The sequence below is a fragment of the Cyprinodon tularosa genome, unplaced genomic scaffold, assembly GCF_016077235.1.
Source record: "Cyprinodon tularosa strain WSP-4 unplaced genomic scaffold, ASM1607723v1 ctg298, whole genome shotgun sequence".
In the NCBI taxonomy this organism is placed as follows: Eukaryota; Metazoa; Chordata; class Actinopteri; order Cyprinodontiformes; family Cyprinodontidae; genus Cyprinodon; species Cyprinodon tularosa.
Window position 1 is genome coordinate 563,562 of NW_024039005.1, and position 14,051 is coordinate 577,612.

The following is a 14,051-nucleotide window of genomic DNA, read 5'->3' on the forward strand; positions in this document are numbered from 1 at the left end:
ACACCTCATTCGGGGAATTGTTAATAGTGAAACAGGCTGAGTGAAAACTTTTATAGTGAGTAAATTCCATAAATTAATAAATACATTTATTTCAGTACATTAGAAAAAGCTTTTCTGATCATATGATCCTTTCTGAATGTCAGGAAACTTGATTAGTTGATGTCTTAACCAAAGTAACCAGGGGTCCTCAGGTGGAAGCGATGTCCGACCCCCTCAGCTGGAAGAAATGTGTAGAGCTGAGTTCTTACTGGTCAGAAGTTAGTGATTAACCCTTCCTGCTGAGGCTCAGGCCAGGGCGAAGTGCGGAGCTCAACTCATGGGATTAACTAAGCACAAAAGTGCTGTTTAGCAGTTTTTCTGCTCTGGCATCAAGTAATCATCCTGGTGAGTTTTTACTTTGTATTTCTTTGTCCTAATTTCATCTGAAACAAGCAGAGTTACAATAGTTTATGAGTGAACCTGTTTATCTTCAAGAGATGTTATTCTTTAGCATTATTTAAAAAGGTGTGTAATTTAAGTTACTATTTCAGCTTTTTCTCTATGTGCTGGAAAAACACAGAAATCACTGTTTTATCCAACTTCATTTTAACTATTCGTTGAACTGAATCTTCCAAGGACTAAGCTGCTGCTTCTAACTCAGAGAAACGGATGGATACCTTTGAGGGAATACACAGCATCCATATTTCCACATCTCCACCTTCTTCAGTCTCCTCCGTCCCTGGATATGAGCTCCTGAAGGCGGGCCGGTCTGGACTAGCAGTCTACTCCTCTCCAGTCTTCTTTGCCACTCCGAATGTGCCTCCAGCTCAGCACAGGTCCGATAGAGTCTCTGAGGAGGAACGCTGTGTTGGTGGAAGGTTAGACTCACTTTCTCTTATTATAGTAAATGTACACGTATTTACCAATAGAATTAGAATAGAATTCAACTTTATTGTCATAACATTTTCAAATAAAAAGCAATGAAATTCCCTCTCTGCATTTAACCCATTCCCTTTGGGGAGCAGTGGGCTGCCATGGTGCAGCGCCCAGAGGGCAGTGTGGAGTTAAGGGTCTTGCTCAGGGACCCAGTGGGGCAGTCTGTGGGGATTGAACTGGGTACTAGCAACCTTCTCAGAGGACAGAGCCCTACTCTACCCACTAGGCCACCACTCCTCCTGCTATATGTATATATATATATATATGTATATATATAATATATATATATACACGCATATATATGTATATATATATATGTTATATATATATATATGTATATATGTATATATATATATATATATATATATATATATAAATATATATTTTTTTTTTTTTTTTTTTTTTTTTTTTTTTTTTCTTTATTATAAATTAAAATAATGAAATAGACCTGAGCTGTACTTTAAAAGTGATCTGGTTTCATATCTGCTGAATGAGTCTTTTTTTTTTTTATTCAACAATTGCACAGTTTACATGAAAACATGAACATTTGTCTCCATTGTGAAAATAAAACACTGTGCCGTATCCAACATTGCTGGTGTTTTAACATAAAACAAAAATGAAAATTTACATCATCACATTTTGAAAGTACAAATTTATAAAAAGATATTAAATTTTTTACACACATTTACAGTTTTTGTTGCCTTTTGATTAAGAGAAAACTTTATGGTGTTGATATATTGCTTGACCTCATTTCATTTTTTAAAGCAATTAAAGATATTTTGGAATGTGTAAACTTACATTTATGAATGTAGAATTTATCCAAGAGAATAATGAGATTAATAATGAAAGTTTCATTTGGTCTACTCTTAGTACTGTTGAGGTCATAAAGTCCAAATCCTTCCAAAATAACTTAAAATTGTTCTAAATTTTTTCTGCAATAAACTTAAAAATGTCAGACCAGATATTTCGGCTAAAAGTTCAATGCTAAAACAAATGGGTTACAGTTTCAACAGTCATAGAACAAAAAGTGCTCAATCTATAAATGTCCTGCTGGATGAGTCTGTTAGGAAACTGGGAGTGTTAGTGACGTCATGTGAGCTGGGAGGAGGAAGGAGAGAGAAGTTTCCTCTGACTGCTGCTTTCTATCATTTATTAGAGAAACGGAGAGAAAATACTCCTGGAAAAGGTTCCTAAAGCAGCTTCCTTTCTCCATTCCTTCCCTTTCGCGTCTCTTCCTGCGGCTGCTTTTCTTCTTCTTCTTCTTCTTCTTCTTCTTCTCCTTCTTGCTGACGTCAGCGTCCGCATTCCTCCGCTGTGATTTAAAGAGCTGGTTGAGTTTCAGTGAAACTAACTAACTTTCTGACATTAGCGCTGCTTTTTAACCGACTCTACATCAAATAAGAAGACTGGAAGAGAAGAGCGGCTGGCAGGGTAAGGTTGGAAACATCTCACTCTGACAGCTAGCTAGCTCAGCTACAGCTCTGCACTTTATCTAAATAATTAGCATTATTATTATAAAACTGCATCAGAGGTTCTCTATGTGTGGTTCAGGGGCCCTCTGGGGTCCCTGCTGTTGTAAATGGGGCCAAACATTAAGGCAGGGAAGTTCCTATGGATTTATGTTGATCTAAGCAGTTTTCTATGAAAAAGTTTTAATATTTAAACGATAAACACATGATGCAGGTCATATGATCAGGTTAAAATTTAAGACCTTAAGGTTATAAAAGTTGCTCCAGGTCAGTTCGCTTCAACTGAGATCCTTTCAACCCTTCCTACTTCCTTCATTAAACACATTCACTGATTTAGCAGGAACAGAAATGCTGCTGATCTACTGGAGTTTGCTCTGCTTCCCTGTTCAATTCTATTCAGTTTATTTCTATAGAACCAATTCACATCATGTCATCTCAGGTCACTTTATAGAGATGATTCAACCAGATCATCCAGTCAGATTGATTCAAAGTTTTCTATCTAAGGAAAACCAGCTGATTGCATCGACTCATTGACTCTTCAGCAATCCCTCACACTAAGCATGCTTGTAGCAACAGTGGAGAGGAAAAACTCCCTTTGAACAGGAAGAAACCTGCAGCAGAACCAGGCTCAGTGTGGATGGATTATCAGACCAGATTAAACCTGTTATCACTGAACTCACAGCCGACACATTTGTTCTGGAAGTTTAAAGAAGTTTGGGGAAACGAACATCATTACTATCCAACCTTTTATATCTATATGAGAAAAGCAATACGAATTGTTAACAATACAAATCAACTATTTATAAAATCTAAACTATTAAAATTACAAACATTATTCATAATGTATAAAGTGAGATATTCTCTTTTGCCTCAAACTTTACAAAGTATGTTTCTAGTTAAAGGAAAAGTCCAGTCAGCAAAGATCTGTTTATTTATTTGTTTTGTTTTGTTTTTTTTTAGCTATAACTTTTAGAAACTGTGGGACGTTATGCTACCGCAGTAAAAACGAAGCTTTATTGCTTTCTACACGCCTTTAACAGATACTCCAATAAATCATCTTTAGGCTAACTGTGTAGCTTATTGGAACGTTCCTGTTTTTTAAGCAGTAAAGATTCTCTAAAGGACTCATTTCCATGTATTTATTTTTGTTGCAGGTTGGTAGATCTGGATCCAGAACCAGTGACTATTGTGGAGGGAGGAGGCCGAGATGGACCCACCTCAGGCCGACCTCACGGCCATCTCTGCGGACTCCGCAGCTCTTCACTGGAAATTAAAGAAAAAGAAATCAGAGAAAAGGGTTCCGAGATTCTCCGGGAGCAGCTGGATGCAGCCAAGAGGGTGTCGTAACTTCTCCATGTTTGCATGCATGATTATAGCTTAAAATGGGAACCAAAAAGCTGACTATGCAGATGTTCCACCCCGTAAAAGGATGCCGTTTGCTGCTTTCTGCACCACAGGAACTGAAACTAAAAGACAAGGAGTGTGAACGTCTGTCGCAAGTCAGAAATCAGCTGGAGCAGGAGCTGGAGGAGCTGACTGCCAGTCTGTTTGAGGTCAGCTCGCTTTCTGCTGAGCCCACTTTGACAGCTGCTAACTGTTTACTGAAACTTCTGAAAGTAGCAAATTTGCTTGTTGGTGAAGATTCTCAGCCCCCTCAACCCCCCCTGTTTAAGATTCCCCTAAACAGAGGGGGTCCACGAGCCCATTTCTCCTGGTGCACACCCTGTTTAAAATGTGCTGTCCTCATAGCTAACTGTAAGCTCCACATACAGCCGGGACTCTATAGTGAACTTTATAGTGAACTCAGTTCACTGACCATTCAGACTGATGATCACTGCTTTTTGCTCCGTTGGTCACGTAACTCCGCCTCCACTGCGTGGTGCCTGCGCCATCTTTGTTATTAGTCGCCGCTGTCGGGTAGCGACAGCCTAAAGCGACTTAGACTCAGGTTTATTTCTCCCTTGGGATTACTCCTTCAGGAATATTCTGGTTCCAGTAGTTTATATAGAGAACAAAGAGTTAAAGCAAGAAGCCATTGAAGATAAAAATGCAACAGACTATATAAAAAGAGTGTATAATGTACAAAAAAGCATAAGAAGAAAAAAGTATAAGTATATGGCGACAGTGGGCCGCTGTGACAGCAAATCCCATAATGCTTTGCGAGGAGAGCTCTCCATGCAAAGCATTCTGGGATATATCTGCCTCTTCCGAGGCCTTTCTCTTCTTCTCAAACACTTTTCTTCTCACAAAGTATGGCGGTGAGAAAGGTGAGCTTCGATGACTGTCTGAAACCGTAGCTCACCACAGATATAAGCCTGAGAGTGCGCAGAAAAAGCTAGCTATAGCAGGGATTAAAGTATTCTGGCCTCAGGCTGGATTTCCGGCTCGTAGCGATTGCCAGAGGGTAAAAAAAATTACTTGAAAATAAATTGACGTTAAATAAATTGGTAGCAAAGGAGCGCACTGAAACTAACAGTATTATCCATTGGATTGCATGAATCATGAGTTTCTTGTCTGTGTCGAAAAAGTTCAGGCTCAGTATTTTTTTTGCTTTAATCCTTGCTAGCGGGACGTGCTCGTAGGATGGCCTTACGTAAGCATCTGACCAGAATGATTGACAGTTAGGATGACCACTGATTGAGATGATCCACCCGGAAATAAAAAAAATCCTACTCTATATCATTAAGGCATGCATTTATAAAAATCTTTTAAAAGCTTCTTTTTAAAAAGTGAACATTTGCGAGTGCATTGTCTTGTTTTAATCACACAGACTTTATTTTGACAGGAAGCCCATAAGATGGTCCGTGAAGCTAATGTTAAGCAAGCAGGAGCAGAGAAACAACTGAAGGAAGCTCAAGGAAAGGTGCGCCAAGTTATTGTTTATCTCCATGTCCTCATGAAGGCCTTTTATTTTCCACTGTAAGTTAATGAACGCTTTGGGTCTGGCGTTTATTTCCCAGATTGACGTCCTGCAAGCGGAGGTGACCGCGCTGAAAACTCTGGTGTTGACGTCCACGCCCTCCTCGCCTAACCGGCAGCTGCATCCTCAGCTGCAGTCCTCCGCTTCACAGGGATCCTACAAACGCGGCGCGGGCCACATCCGCAACAAAAGCGCCAGTGGAGCCTTTCAGAGCTCACCTGGAAAACCTGAACCTTCACCTGTTTCCATTCAGTCGGCGGCTAAAGAGGAGCGGGAGGCAAGTTACAGAGCTCTGCTTCTCTCCTCTGCTTTCCTCTTTTTTCCCTCTTTTCCATCATCTCCTACGTTGTGCTGCTTTCTTCTTTCTCTCTGCAGGCTCTAACCCTTTCCTGACCTTTTTCTTCCTGTCTGTAATGGACGCCTCTTCCTTTCTCAGCTGCTCTCCTCTGTCTGATTCTCTGTCTGCTATCAGGGCAGTCAGTCAATGTAAACGTTGGCAGCACCAGGGGGAGGGGCTAATTACCGACAACAAACAGGTAAACTGCTCATAACACGTGTATTCTCTATACTGCAGTTTGTCCTCTGTATAAGTATGATTATTTTAGATCCTGGTTTTTAAACTTCTTAAAGTTTAAGAATAGCATAGGTTGTAATGTGAAAATGTTTAATGTATGATGCTTTGATTTACAAAAATAGTTCCCAGTATCTTTTGATTATATCTTGGTTAAAGCTTAAATAAAAAACAGTTGAAAGTGCGGCGTATTTAGAAAAATAAAAAGCCAGAAAGACTGAATCCTCTTCAACACCTCATTATGAGGCCACGCCCACTAAGTTTGTTGAAAAAAAAAAAAAAAGGAAATGTACATATATAAGCTGTTGATAGCTACTGAACTGTCTCCCACCCAACCTGTAGGGGGAGCACTACATATAGCCCCTGGAGTAGGGAGGAAGAAGAATGCTAGCTCCGTTAGCTTGTTAGCTCGCAGCAGTAGGAGCTTCCACTGAAAGATGAAGCTGCTGATAGCTACTGAACCTGTAGGGGGAGCTCTACATAAAGCCCCTGGAGTATGGAGGAAGAATAATGCTAGCTCCCGTTAGCTTGTTAGCTCGCAGCAGTAGGAGCTTCCACTGAAAGATGAAGCTGCTGATAGCTACTGAACCTGTAGGGGGAGCTCTACATAAAGCCCCTGGAGTATGGAGGAAGAATAATGCTAGCTCCCGTTAGCTTGTTAGCTCGCAGCAGTAGGAGCTTCTACTGAAAGATGGAGCTTCATCAGCTCTTTATTTCAGCTCTGCAGGAGTTGAGCTCAGTCTCTTTATTGGTTTAATCCGGCAAATAAATGGAAAAATGTGTGAATTTGGGAAATTTGTTCTCCTTCTCGCCTGCTGCTAGCACGTTGGGCTAATTTTCATTTAGCACAACATGCTAGCATGTTATTCATTCGTTTCAGCTGACCCCTCCCCCTCTTGTGGTTAGGATAAATCCACAGAAAAGCCGCACCTTCTTAGAAGCCTCATGATTCAAAGCCTGGGAAAAAACGTAGCGGCTAAAGCCAGACGTACGCTGTACGATTTTTTTTTTGTGCCCTTTTCGCTCCTCTTTTCCAGTCGTGGAATTTTTAATTTTTTTGATCGCGCCGACTTTCATCCTGATGGTGCGTGGTGTAGCTGTACAGGGGGTAACGAGGGGCGATCAGCCTCTATCAACCCCGCGCCGTCTCACTGCGGAGCTGAGTCCCACCTGGTTTTTAGACGTACAGTGTGAGAACAAACATCGTAAGCTGCGAACTTTTAAACCCTGCGGTTTCATTGTACAGTGTGACCAGTAGCTGATTGGAATGATTGAAAATATCGCACAGTGTATGCCCGACTTTATAGTCTGAAAAATGCGGTAAAATCCTGTTTGCAGAGCTTCTGGTGAAAGGATTTCATTTTTGGACAATTCAAACCATTTATGACCATTTATGATTTTTGTTTTGTTTTTAGAACAATATAAAAAAGCTAAGAATTGGTTTAGTTCCATTGATTAGTTCCATCATAACCCAAAAAGCATTTCATTGAGATTAAATGGATATTATTCCTTTCAATTTACAGCATTAAACTAAAACCTGGTGATATTTCATCAACAAAAACTGGACATAAATGTGTTTTTATTTTCAGCTTCAGCATGCTGACGTTTCCTACTGTTTAAAGTGTTTTCTAATGTTGGAGGTGCCTAATGGGAAACAAAACGATGACTGTTGATCATTCTGTTTGCTATGTAACAGTGGAATTCAGTTGTTTTCACTGCTAACTGTTTTAGCCATTTGTAGGTGAATTTCAGTGTCAATGCAGCTGCTTTGTGAGGGCCTCAGAAGCATCCTTTTCCTTCCTCTTTACAGTTTATTCCTCTTTTTTTCTGTTGATCTGTCTTATAAAAGTACTCTAGTGCAATGAAGTCGGGTTGCAATGAAAAGATGTTCAAATGGTACGAATGTTTCTGTTTGATACTGTTTGGTTTCTTAGTCAGAGCCAGACACATGACCTTTATTTGATAAGTTAAAACTATTTTAATCAGTTGTTTACGTCTAAACCATTACTCAATACTAGGCAGTTGTTTAGATGTCTGTTTACATGTATAGTTAATACAACTATTCCTTATTTGTGCACATTAATTCTGTTTTTGATAAAAATCCTTTGGCTAAAATGCATCAGAATGCTGATAATATTAAGTGTGTCTCAGCCCCCCCCCCTTCAGTGTCCACCATATTGGATCAGTCCATTTGCTGCACATGTTCAGAAAGGTCCAAACAGACAGCAGCAAACCATTTGAAAACAAACCATGCAAAGAGCAGTGTTGCCAACTTAGCGCTTTAGTCGCTATATTTATGCTACGTTCACATCAAACGCAGCAGGAGGAGCAAAAACGCGTCTGCTGCTTCATTTTTTTAGGCTTGCACAAGTTTTGCTGCTCTAGCTGCTCGGTGCTAAAGTGGTTCTGATGCGTGGTGGGCGGAGCTACTCTATCCTTTCTCTGCCTGGAACAATGGCAGCTATATTAGCTGTGATCAGCGGGTAGAAAGTAGTTAGAATCTATGTTGAAGTGAGAAAGTCCTCCTGAAAACATGGTCTGTGCAGTCAGTTCATCCAGATTGCCATCCTGCCTTCAAAGATTATTTCTCTGTGGGAGCCGCTCAGACCCCCACATACCGGCGCTGCGCTGTCACTGGGAATCCCCAGCAGCAGCTGCCTCAGGCCCGCTCGCCTCTCCAGGGTTTTCCCCTCCTGTTGGTGGCGGCTGGAAGTAGATGTTAGCGTTTTTCAGGTCTGTGCTACAAACTGCAGGCAGCAGGATAATAAAAGCCAACATATTCTGCCGGCAGGTTTCTACATTTGAAGTTAATTTAGGCGTTAATAAACTGTTTCAGAGGAGTGATCATAGCGCTCTGCATCAGCAGTGCTGCGTCTGACTCCCTGCCAGCTCCCAGATCAGCTTCTCTCATTGGTTGATGAGGCGCGTCCAGCAGCTAAAGTTCAATGTTTCCAACTCCAACATCTGCTGCTGTGAAACAGGACTACACTGAAAAACAGACCAAGCTCCAACATCTAGAAACAAAGGTGTTGATGGCAGCAGCACAGCTGATATTTCTGTCTAGGATGGAGTCACAGCCAAACAGGAACAGACCAGATGAAGCTACTATGAGAAAAAGCAGAGAGAGCAGAACGTTAGAGATTGAACTAACAGATTCTGCAGAGTGGGAGAATAGAGATAGAATGAAGCAGAATGATGAAAAAGGGGTCCCTATGTCCTCCAGCAGTCTAAGCCTATAGCAGCAGAACTATAGAGATAGTTCAGGATAACCTGAGCCACTCTAACTAGAAGCTTTATCAGAAAGGAAAGTTTTAAGCCTAGCCTTAAAAGTAGACAGGGTGTCTGCCTCACGGACTAAAACTGGTAGTTGGTTCCACAGGAGAGGAGCCTGAGAACTAAAAGATCTGTTTTTCTTGCTCTCTGCAGATGGACTCAGTTCTGTTTGCAGAGTTTTTGTTGTGGAAGGAGCATCCATGTCTGGACCGATCCTCCGCCTTCCTGAGTCGCATTTACCGAGAAGATATATCGCCCTGCCTTTCCTTCACAAGATCAGAGGTCAGCGCCTCACTGCTGAACGACAATCCACTAACATCTGTAAGGTTAACACTGATGTTTCCCACAGCTGTCCCAGCTGGTCCAGAGAGCAGTGGAGAATAACTCCCTGACCATGGAGCCTGTGGCCATGTCGGCTTTACCCCTGGTTAAAGCATCTGCTTTAGAGTACGGAGGCCCTAAGTGAGTCAGCATGTCTGTTTGATTCCTGCTCCGTCCTCCGTTTCTCTACCTGGGGGCCAAACCGATCACTGTTTCTATCTAGATTGATTCAGCGTTAATTTCCTGCTCCTCTCACTGAGAGCGGCTGAATCAAAGAGCACATTTCCTGTCAACACCTGATCTTTCACCGTTTTCTTTTCCAGTGGATTTAGGGCTTCAGTAGAGACGTAAGTTCCCTCAGGAATGGGTCCCCTTCTTATTTCCACTAACTCGTCTTTCTGCATCCAGATGTTAAAAACCATCTCTTTAAAAGTCGCATGTCTTTACACAAATCCTTAAACTCCTCCTTTGCTTCTTTGTGACTAACGAACAACATTTAGCTCAATTTGTTTGTATTCCTCTGTTAGGCTTTGGAGCAATGCCATGCAGATATTTATACCTATAAACTTTCTTTCTTTTTTAGTCACTGTGGCTTTAATGTATTATGCTGGGATTTGTCTGATTAAAATCATAAAGCAGTTTCATATTTAAAGGAATAGAAAATGAGTATCTAAGTAGCATCAATCTTTGGACGTCTCTGAGGTTTGGTCAGTCAGTCGTCTGAAAATGGAAAAAACTTTTCGGCCGACGTGTGCCACCAGGACATGGACGTCCAAGTCCACCTATGGAAGCTGAGGGCCGTCGTGTCTCTCCCACACTTCTTTACGATGAAGTTCATTTTATCATTTTCTAAAGATAAGGAAAGCTGTTTTCTCATGATAACAGAATAAATAACCTCAAAAAATAAAATTTGCGTTCTCGAAATCCTGAGAGGATTGATGTGAGTTAAACTGATTAGGTCTTCATCCTCCAATAGCCTCCCAGCACCACAGGGTGTAAATCTGAATAATCCTGTGTTTAGCCGAAGCTTTATCTGAAGAGACCAGGTTGTTGGCGAGGTGATCTGCTTCCATCTTTGATTGAAAGGCCATTAATGCTACGTTCACACTGCACGCCAGTTCAGATTTTTTTGTGCAATCCCATTTCTTAAGCTGTGTGAACTACATTCACACAGCTTGTGCTGCATGCGCAGTAGAGGACGCAATGACATCACAAGTAGTGCTGCCAACCGTCCCTTGAAAAACGGAATCGTTCCATATATAGAAATGGAAGCACCTGTTCCATATTTAGTGGAAAAGAAAGGCACTTTGTCCCGTATTACTGTGAGACTAAAAAAATAGTCAGTCTAACTTGTTCCTGTCCCTGTCCAGCGTTGTGACCAATGAGCTGACAAATATATGAACGGTCCAGAATCCCCTCATCCTATTGGTCGAGCCAAGTGTTCCTCACGGATAAGATAGCAGGAGACAACAGAGCAGGATGGGGGACGATCGGAGGAATTTAAATGCTGACGCTTCTTTTAGGGGAGGTGCACCTTCGCATAGCAATGCTCCTCCACAGAAAAAAAAAAAAAAAAGTATGCAGAAATATAGGGAGGAAAGGGAAAAACCAAATACCTGGGTGGATACTGAATATAAATCACACTGCAAATATGCATATAATTCAATAAAGATTTAAGTCTGTTTAAAAAAAAACATTTCGCACACAAAGGGGGGCTAAAAAAATCACCACGCCAGGAGGGGTGAAGGCAATCGGGTCAGCTGGACGCACATGAGGGGTCCCTAATCCCCTCATCCAGCGTGCTCTGTGTTTCTGGAAGTAAACATGGATGGCAGCGCTGGAGTGCATCTAGCAATCTTTCCCAACCTTAGAAACTCAGCCTTTCCAAGATGGTTTAAAAATAAAGACTGCTCTCCGCATCATCGTCCGCCATGGTTGTTGTTTTTCTTCCTGCTTCTGCGTAGCAAGACGCAGAATAGTGACCTTTGCTGCGTGTTAAAGGAAAAGTCGGTCAGCAGGAATAATCAATCCATCAGTATTTATACCTAAAACTAATACGTTCGCCGTCATTTAATGAATTTAGTGCCCAAATATAGTAGCCCCTCCCTCCTGCCATCTTCCAGCAGTGACGTCACGGTGCGGTTAGCCTAGCGCCATTCTCCCCGCTTTACAAGCTAAATCAATGGGAACTACTAGACACATCTGCAATCAACAACAATTATTGAAGATTTCCAGAGGACTTCACCATTGAAATTCACCAGAGCTATAGTGAAACTGACAATGCCCACGTGCATGGCAGCTGGATGCTGGAATACATCGGGTAAAAGTGAAAAAAAGAGTTATCCACCTTTCTGATTCCTGATCCTCCACGGACGGGTTGGTCGTTGGATCGCCAACTTGTAGAGGGAGGATTTGCCATCGAACTTCTGGCCAGAGAAAAAACCCGTAATATGTAGCCAACATTTGGAAGAAGAATGTTTTCAAGATGACTTGGATAATAGCGCGTTGTGACAAACACCAGATACAGCACTGGGACTTGATCAACAGCCGATACCGCACCGTGACGTCACTAACCAGTAGGTGGCAGTAGTGTTCTTTGACAAACATGGATGACGGATGATGGAAAACATTAGCGACCCCCATGCAGTACCTCTGTGGACCCCCCAGGGGTCGCTGACCCCCTGTTGAAGACCTCTTATCTAGATGTATACGTAACGCTTTCTTTACGGCAAATCAATAACCTTGTAACAACATGGTAATAAGATAGAAAAGTCACACTATAACTTGAGTACAAGAAAAACTTTATTTAGTAATAACCAATAATTAAGGTATATAAGCAGGCAATTACCTGCATGTAATTATTACAATTGTATCTTACTATGTAACAATGGAGACTTTTGGTGAGTAATTACCTGCATGTTGCCAAATAACAGCTTCTATTATTGGATACCACCTACCAACAGATTATAAAGTATGATGCAACTTATGATCAGGCTAATAAATCTTTATAAACTGCATTTTTATGGATAACACATTAATTTACTGCTGTTGGTGAAAAGTTCCTGGCAATAACAGTTTGACATCTAAGTAGTCTGACCTAAATTCTCCATAAAGTGTTTCTTGTTAACTAGTAATATGTTACTTGCTAAGTTATTCCATGGTCATTGAAGCATTACCCTTTTCTTTAACGTCCGCCTCATTATTGTGAACTATTTTTGTGTTTTGCCATTAAATCCCAGCAGAATACATAGATTTATTGTTGCAATGTCATCAAATGAGAAACTACTCCTGATAGAGGTCTGTTAAATACTGTTAAATAAATAAAAGGTGAAAATCTCTTTGTCTTGTTGCAGAAAATGTGCTTTAAGCGGTTTGTCACGAGTCTGCCGACATCGCATCAAACTTGGCGACAAGGGGAGCTACTACTACATCTCTCCGTCCAGCCGAGCTCGGGTACGGCTGCTCTCTGATTTACACTCCTCTTTAGAAACGTTTCCGCCGCTGAGAAAAAGAAGAAAAAGCGCTACCGTGTTTGAATGTGTCATGTCGTCTCTCTAGATCACGGCGGTGTGTAATTTCTTCACATACATCCGGTACATCCAGCAGGGCCTGGTGAGACAAAACGGTAAATCTACCCGACCGGCAGCTTTGCTTTGTAGACCCGGATTTAGAAGCTCATTTATTTTTCTGTTCTCTTTCAGCGGAGCAGATGTTCTGGGAGGTGATGCGACTTCGTAGAGAGATGACCGTGGCTAAGCTGGGCTTCTACCTCACAGACCAGAGTTAAATAACTCGGCAGAACCACCGAGTCCCGAGGAGTTTTCAGAAGTGAGTCAATGGAAGCAGGAAGTGTAACGAGACGATCGACCTGATGGGATTATTGCTGCGCTGCCGTCTCCATTATTTTCAATCTTTGATAGAAATATTCCACCGAGCAGTAGACGTATCGGAGCTCAACTTATCCACCAACAGGCTGAAACTCTGGATCCTGCAGAATAAAAACCTTTCATGGAGTTAAATGGCCTCTTACTTGAAAAATGCAGCGTTTGTTCCTCTCTAAACATATAATTAGTGTTGCACCGATGCAAATTTTCGGCCCCGATAGCCGATACCTGGCTGTGCAGAGTCGGCCGATTCCATCTGTTTAAAATTGATGTGTGTTTATTTATGAAGAACTACTGGGATGTAAAATAATTACTATCATGGCTTCAAGCTGCTGCCTTCCTTAGTGAAGCAGGAAACAGACTAAAACAAAGAGAATCCAGTAGAACTTTTTATTGCCGACCTGGAATGAGTGACAATAGTTGAAGAAACTTTAGCCTCAGAATGGTATCGGTGCCCTATACTGGTATCGGTGCAACACTAAATATAATGCTCATGTATCCCATCCAACATGGCCGCCCTCCTCACCACTGCCTTTGTTTAATCCAACCGCTAATCAAACCTTCAAGCTTCACGGCGTTCAGAAGATAAAGTTTTATTACAATAATCACGGAGCTTCAAACGTACATTTGCACTTTTCAATGAACAGTAGAATAAAGAAGCCATAAATGAGAAAAATGAAGATTTACCTCACAGCCGA

General features: G+C 41.5%; 1 protein-coding gene across 1 annotated transcript; it reads left to right on the forward strand.

Annotated features, from left to right (window-relative positions):
- Positions 1-277: 277 nt before the first annotated feature.
- rab3il1 (RAB3A interacting protein (rabin3)-like 1) lies at positions 278-13,488 on the forward strand. Its single transcript, XM_038291244.1, has 12 exons — positions 278-384; positions 560-857; positions 3,539-3,722; positions 3,842-3,937; positions 5,170-5,247; positions 5,345-5,581; positions 9,302-9,430; positions 9,498-9,610; positions 9,793-9,816; positions 12,823-12,922; positions 13,028-13,094; positions 13,171-13,488. The coding sequence occupies exons 2-12, from the start codon at positions 649-651 to the stop codon at positions 13,254-13,256; spliced, it is 1,323 nt and encodes a 440-aa protein (XP_038147172.1). The 5' UTR covers positions 278-384; positions 560-648; the 3' UTR covers positions 13,257-13,488.
- The last annotated feature ends 563 nt before the right edge of the window (positions 13,489-14,051 follow it).

Coding starts and splice junctions, on each gene's coding strand:
- rab3il1 (XM_038291244.1), top strand. CDS start 649: ATGGATACCTTTGAGGGAATACACAGCATCCATATTTCCACATCTCCA. Junction 3,938..5,169: donor TGACTGCCAGTCTGTTTGAG/GTCAGCTCGCTT, acceptor TTATTTTGACAG/GAAGCCCATAAGATGGTCCG. Junction 9,611..9,792: donor TTAGAGTACGGAGGCCCTAA/GTGAGTCAGCAT, acceptor TTTCTTTTCCAG/TGGATTTAGGGCTTCAGTAG.